The 7,381-nt window shown below is 31.3% G+C and overlaps 1 protein-coding gene across 1 annotated transcript in view; it reads left to right on the top strand.

Annotated features, from left to right (window-relative positions):
* Window positions 1–4,720, top strand: part of Ccng1 (cyclin G1) — an 8,093-nt gene extending 3,373 nt beyond the window's left edge. The window contains exons 3-6 of the mRNA XM_015492644.2: window positions 1,272–1,525; window positions 1,911–1,989; window positions 2,070–2,168; window positions 2,400–4,720. Of these exons, the coding sequence (XP_015348130.1) occupies window positions 1,272–1,525; window positions 1,911–1,989; window positions 2,070–2,168; window positions 2,400–2,591 (624 nt within the window). The 3' untranslated portion in view covers window positions 2,592–4,720. The remainder of the gene's footprint in view (window positions 1–1,271; window positions 1,526–1,910; window positions 1,990–2,069; window positions 2,169–2,399) is intronic.
* The last annotated feature ends 2,661 nt before the right edge of the window (window positions 4,721–7,381 follow it).

Raw genomic sequence — 7,381 nt, 5'->3', positions numbered from 1 at the left:
ATTTTTTTGATTAGCTTCCACATATCAGAGAAAACATTCTGCCTTTGACTTTTGAGGACTGGCTTATTTCACATAGCAAGATAGTCTCCAGTTTCATTCATTTAACCTAGGTTGGCTCCATAGCTTGGCTAGTGTGATAGTGCTACTGTATGCACAGTTGTTTTTTAAATTTAACGAAGTTTGTTAAAGGCAGAATGCTAGATTATGATTAAGAATGAGGATATATTTCTCTACTAATCATAACAAATTCTAATTGTTTTAACTATTTCAGTTTCAAGAAGTATCATTTTCCAGGAGTATGGGTATATAGTTATTTCTCTGTAAGACATCCGTGTAGCTTTCAAGCTTAAAAGCTTAACTGTTAAAAGTACAACTGCCTTCCCTGTACCCACAAGATCACTGGATAATGTCAAAATTAGAATGAAACTCACATTTTAGTCTTTAGTAGCTAACACAATGCATCTTGTATAGAAAGAATCCGATATTTGTTGAACTGAATGGTTCAAAAACTTATTAAACAACTCTTTAGACACCATGTGTGGGCACTACCTTTGAATCTGTGTTTCACAAAATGAAGAGTATAGAGCTGTCCTTCAAATATAATAGTTTTATGTGGGAATGTTTCTACAGATAATCATCATAGGAGAAGTCATAATAAGAAAATTAATTATGCTTTAAAAGAAGTGTACATTTACTGTTAAAGGCTTATAAGAGAAAAATTTAAAAATTAAAATTGTTTTCAAAAATGTTCTAAGAGGAGAACAGAGATATTGATTAAAACCTTACAGTTTCACACTGTAGACATTTAGAAAATGACAAATACATAAAAAGGATTTGTTGTAGATTGAAATTTATAGGCAAAGTAAATGGTATGTGTTATAGTAGTATTTTAAAAATATTTTTGATTACTGCAAAAACAGTGTGGAAAAAAAATATAACATCCTGGAAGGAAAATTGTGTATAAGCTATAACATGTTTGAGTACTTGTGTTAAGTCATTGACCAGTTAATTTAGTCAAATTAGAACACAGTGTTTGCTTGTAGTTCACAATGATTAAAAAAAAAAAAGTCAGAATTTTGTTATGCTGAAGCCACACATTGTACTGAAAACTAATTATATTGGTCAAAAAATAGTTCCAAGAGGGGTATGTAGTGTTGACAGGCTACATTTTAGGTATAATGACTCATAATGATGAGTCTGAGTTCTATATTATCCTTTATTCTATATTAATTGAAATATGATAGACGCATCGGCTTGGTTTTTGTTTTTAGGTACAGCCCAAGCACCTTGGGTGTGTTGGACTGAGCTGCTTTTATTTGGCTGTAAAATCAGTAGAAGAAGAAAGGAATATCCCATTGGCAACTGACTTGATCCGCATAAGTCAATATAGATTCACGGTTTCAGACCTGATGAGAATGGAAAAGATTGTACTGGAGAAGGTGTGTTGGAAAGTTAAAGCTACTACTGCCTTTCAATTTCTGCAACTCTATTACTCACTCATTCAAGAGAACTTGCCATTTGAAAGGTATGTGCCCTTTGTTTTGAACAAATGAACTTTAGAAATTTGAATGATATTGTCTATATATTGCATAAAATCAATATTTGTAACAGTGCAGCACCTAATTCAAATTTATGGGAAAAGAACATTCAATAGGTATAGAAATAGATTAAAATGAAAATAAATCTTGATATTTGTGGCAAGATTCTGTTCATTTTATTTATTTTTGGCTCAAATCATTTAAAACTCAGGTTAAGAACTTAATGTCTCTGATTAAAAGGGAAATTTCTTTTACTTCAAATGACTTCCTATGATAAATGTGCGTGTTGTTTTTAAAAACAGATTTCAATATTTTTTTTAAAAATTGTTCCTGACTAGATATAATAAAATCACTTCCATTTTCTTTTTAAAGGAGAAATAGCCTTAATTTTGAAAGACTGGAAGCTCAACTTAAGGCATGTCATTGCAGGATCATATTTTCTAAAGCAAAGGTAAATATTTTATAAAGAATAAACATTTATGTAGATCTGTTTTTATATTTGACATTTACATTATATTTATTTCTTTTCAGCCTTCTGTGTTGGCTTTGTCTATCATAGCTTTGGAGATTCAAGCACAGAACTGTGTAGAGTTAACAGAAGGAGTAGAATGTCTTCAGAAACATTCCAAGGTGTGTCAAGGTCATAGCTTAAATCCTATTAACAACTGTGAAAGAAACTTGACCACTTGTACTCTCTCCTGAAATAAAATGAAAGGTCATATGTTTATCTGAAACTTAAGTAGCTAGCCTTGAATCTTTTTTGACCAGGAAAGACACAAGTTAGTAGGCTGTATTTGTTACTGTAGTTAAATACAAGACTTTATTTTAATTCATTAATAACTTTTAAAATTTTATGTGCAGATACATGGCAGAGATTTGACCTTCTGGCAGGAGCTTGTATCCAAGTGTTTAACTGAATATTCGTCAAACAAGTGTTCCAAACCAAATGTTCAGAAGTTGAAATGGATTGTTTCTGGACGTACTGCACGGCAACTGAAGCATAGTTACTATAAAATAACTCACCTTCCAACAATTCCTGAAACGGTTCCTTAACTGGCAAATATGGTTGTTATTCTTCATATAGAGAAATTTTTCCAATGACATAATTTTCTTCTACAATTGAAAAATTGCAATATTATTTTCAAAATAAGCAAAAAGGAGTTGGAATAGCAGAGGGAAAAATGACACTGATCTAGTCAGCTAATATTTGAAGGCATTTACTACACATAAGGTGCAACACCCTTAGAGAAAGGAATTATCCAACCTCTGATATGTTTGTTTCACTTAATGACCATTTAAATTATCAGCTTAGAAAACATCCTCAATGATAGATAGTCCAAATTTGTAAAGTAGCACTGAAATAGGACCTCACCCCAGTCATCTTGCAGTATGTATAACCTAAGCTTTAGCTCATTTAAAGTTATACAAGCCTAAGTAGGATAAGAGGACCAAAAATATCCATTAAAACAAAACAAACAACAAACAAAAAACCAATTTGGCCCATATTTTTAAAAAATCATACTTAAAGAAAGAGTAATATAAGGAGATGATCTCTGCACTAGGAAATTGCCAGTGTATCATTGTTATAGCAGTTGAACTACTAGGAAGTAATTAGATGATAAAAAATGTAAACTTGGCCATTGCATATGTTATATATTCTTGTCATCTAAATTTCTTAACTCACAGTAATGATTTATCTTTTTGCTCTTAAAACGAAATGTTAATATTTAACATCTACATATGATTATGAATCTGAGAATAATGAACAGTTAACTTGTAGTAATAATTAGGCAGACTTCTGCTAAGTTGGGATTTTTTTTGTTTTGTTTTGGTTGTTGTTTACTTAAGGTCTATTTCTGTAGCAATAAAAAAACCTCTTCTCTTGAGGCCTTTTCTCCAGAACCCTGAGATGTGGATTCCATAATGTTATAATGAATTTAAGCTATAAAGCGTAGCAGAATGTTCTCGGACTTAAAAAAACTGTCTAATAGTATGATGTAGTAAAATAATGTTTAGATTAAATTCACCTGTGAAGCATTCAAATGAAGCTAAAGGCACAAATGTGAAACAGTGATTATAAGCATGGGAAGGTAAACTGTGAATCTTCATTTCCTACATTGATCAATATGTTGTATTTAGGTGGTACTGAAATGGTAACCTACTTAAGTGTTAAATTATCAGATTTACATCAAAAATGAACATTTCACAAAAGCACTTTAAGGCAAGATAAGGGTTAATAGTCTAGGCAATGTAAATGATTTCTTGGCACCTATAATTCAAGTAATAGATAATTCAGAGATGAGGGTTCAATGCTATATGAGAATTACATTTCAATTTGAGGGCATTTTATATAAAGCAAAAACTATAGACCTAGTAAATTTGGCATAATCATTATCTTTAATATTTCTTCTAAAAACACATGATGTTTGTATTCATGATTAAAAAAAACTTTTACATAGAATTTACTGCCTCATTAAGAAAACGTTTCTATTATATTAGTAACTCAAAATAAATTAATACTTTGAAAACTTGCTTTACCCTGTTAAATTTAGGCCAGATAAAGCACTCCCCAAAGTTTTTACTACAGACAACTGCCATTGCTTCTAATGTAAAATTCTGTTTAACCCATTATGTCCCATCATTCTATATACAGGGCACCTATAAAAACCTATAGAATTTTATAGGAGCCCTATAAAACTCCTTCATTTTTATAGGTGTCCTGTGTATAGGATGGGATATAATGGGTTAAAAGGAAGAGAATATACTTTCACAAATGCCCCTATTGTGTCTTACGTAGGCAACTTCTAATTATAAGATCTCTGAGGTAGTGTTCACTATTCTCCAGATCAGCGTGTGAATATAAGGAGACATACCATGTTAAAGTGTTGTAAGCAATGATTCAGTGTAGTGTGTAGCCTGAGTCTATCCAGAAAGGCTGTAACCAATTTTGACAATGTTATGGATATATAAGCACTGAAAAATAAACCAAAGAACCACAGTTTATTTTATCCTTAACTTTTGTAAGGTGTGTCAAGGATAACTTTTCAGTTTTCCCAAAAGATTGATATTTCAATATTTTGAAAACATCAGTGTTAATTTTGAGTTGGCAGATGTAACCTAACAAACTACCATTATGTTTGGTACTAAGGAATATACCTTTCAATAAAATTATTGAAATGCAATCCTTTGCTGGGTGGTTTTGTTCCTTTTCTGATTATTTTAGCATAGTAATGAAATAATAAAAATGATAAAGATCTGTCTCTATTTAGTATATTGAAATTTTTTACTAAAGATACATGGAAGCAGAAATTAAAATCTCTTTTAATGTACAGCCATTACCTAATTGACACTTTGTAATATTTTGATACAACAAGTTAATGTTTAATATGCATTAAAAAGATGTTTGTGCAATATTAATCACTTTTGTCGTTTAGATTCATCACTGCTATGGATGTAGATTCCACCCACCTGAAGCTTTTTTGTTTTGCGAAAAAAGAAAAAGGTTTATTGCTTTGCAGGCAACATGGGACTCCTGTCCCGAAGACTGTGATTCCCCCAACCTCTCAACCTAATTAACTAGCATTCCAGCAGCAAAGTGACTAATTATGTTAATCCTGGTTGGATCAGTTGGTGATTATTGTTCAATAGAAACAATATATGATCTCAAATTATTAATATTTAACTACAACTAATAAGATATCTTATAATGTGGACATTGCCAGGAATTACTGATCAAAGAAAAAACTCTTTTGCACTTGACTCCTATTAGACATTTAAAAAACCTTTAATAGTGTTATTTTTTAAAAAGTTACCTGATTGTTTTTCTAATTACGAAACATGCTGTTTAAATTGAGATATACTACACACTACTATCCTTAGAGCTATTTCTGTGCTAACTTTTTTTTATAAAGTCATTTTTATTTATTCTTTTATTTTGTAGTGCTGGGGATTGAACCCAGGGCTTTGTGCATGCTAGGCAAGTGTTCTACCACTGAGCTACATTCCCAACCCTTAACTAATATTTTAAAGCTGGCAATGGCAGCTTTTGCTGTCAGGTACTATTACTAGATGTTTTATATGAATCATCATGTGTAATTCTCTAAAGTGAGTGAGGCCATCCAAATTTACAAATGAAGTAGAAGCACAGAGAAGCTAAATGATTTGCCTCTGGTCACTTACTTGGTACTTGGAGGGGGGAATTCAAATCCAGGCAGTTCTGACTCCAGAGGCCATGTTCTTACCATACTCTTACCTCTTACATTACCTTGTAATATAGATTAATTGTAAATAGAGGATTCACTGGACTCATGTGAAACTGTAACTTCTAAACAAAACTAATTCTAGCCACATTAACTTCAGTGTTGTTATGATCATGACAATAATAATAGAGAATTTTACAGTAATTAATTTTTGTTAAGATGTCATTGCTTATACATTGCCAAATTGTGACACAATTTTACGTAAGCCAAAACAGTAAACAAAATAAACTGAACTAGAAGATAAAAACAATTTTTATGTCAATTCAACAAAGTATACTGAGGAGCAACCAAAATTACTAAGGATAAAGGACATACAATGATAAAGCAATTGACTGACTAAAATGAAAATCCTGAATTTGTAGACACAGAGTATCACAACTTAAAAATACATCAATCAAACTGACAACATTGAAAAGTGAAATGGTCAAATCACAGTTAGGGAATTAAAACATTCCTGTCAGTAATATATAGAATTATTGGAAAATTAGCAAAAATGTAGAACTGAATAAAACCACCAACCAAATCTGACTTAAACCATCTTAAAAATACTTCCTAAACATTATTTTCAAGCACATGTAAATAGTCACACCAAGGAAGACCCTTTCATGGATCTTAAAAAGAATCTTAACAAATTTAAAAGATCTTAAATAAAATGTTTTCTGAACATAAAATAGAAATCAATAGGGAAATCTGCAAGTGCTTGGAAATTAAAGATTAATGATTCATGGCTCTAAAAGGAAGCCTTAAAAAGGAATCTGAATATAATTTAAACAGTGTAAATGAAAATAACACTGTGGAGTGCAACTAAACCAATACTCAGCAAATTACAGCATCAACTGCTTTTATTGAATAGGAAAAAGGGTCTAAACCAATAAGCTTTAACTTTAAGTAAAAAATAAAACCCAAAACAAGCAAAAGGAAGAAAAAAAACAGAAAGGAATTGATGAAATTCAACACCAACACCAGAAAAAATTAACAAAATTAAAAATCAGTTATTTGAAAAGAGTAAAAACGCTGGGGCAGTGGCACTTGCACTTGCCTATGATCCCAGCAATTTGGGAGACTGAAGAATTATAATTTCCAGGCCAGCCTCAGTAACTTAATGAGAACTTGTCTCAAAAAATAAAAAAGGCTATAGTTCATATTGGTTGAATCCCCAGTACTAAAAATGAAAAGAAGAATAAAACTGATAAACAAGCAAGATTGACAAAAGAATTATGGATATTAGGAATGAAGCCAATATAACACTACAAACCTTAAAGACATTAAAAGAACACAAAGAAATATGAACAAATACAATCACAGTAAAATGAACCAATTCTTTATTTTTTTTGTTTTGTACTAGGTATTGAAGCCAGGGATGCTCTACCACTGAGCTATAGCCCCAGCCCCTTTTGTTTATTTAAGTTGCAGAGGTTGGCCTTGAATTTGCAATTCTCTTGCCTCAGCATCTGGAGATGTTGGGACTACAGGTACGTACCACTGTGCCAGGCTTAAACCAATTCCTTGAAAGACAAGAAGTACTAAAACAACCAAAATGAACTGGATAGCTTAAATAAATTATATAATTATTTTTTAAAAATA

This window comes from Marmota marmota, unplaced genomic scaffold, assembly GCF_001458135.2.
Source record: "Marmota marmota marmota unplaced genomic scaffold, marMar, whole genome shotgun sequence".
NCBI lineage: Eukaryota > Metazoa > Chordata > Mammalia > Rodentia > Sciuridae > Marmota > Marmota marmota.
The sequence above is the reverse complement of the archived record's forward strand: the minus strand, read 5'-3'. Positions and strand labels throughout refer to the sequence as shown.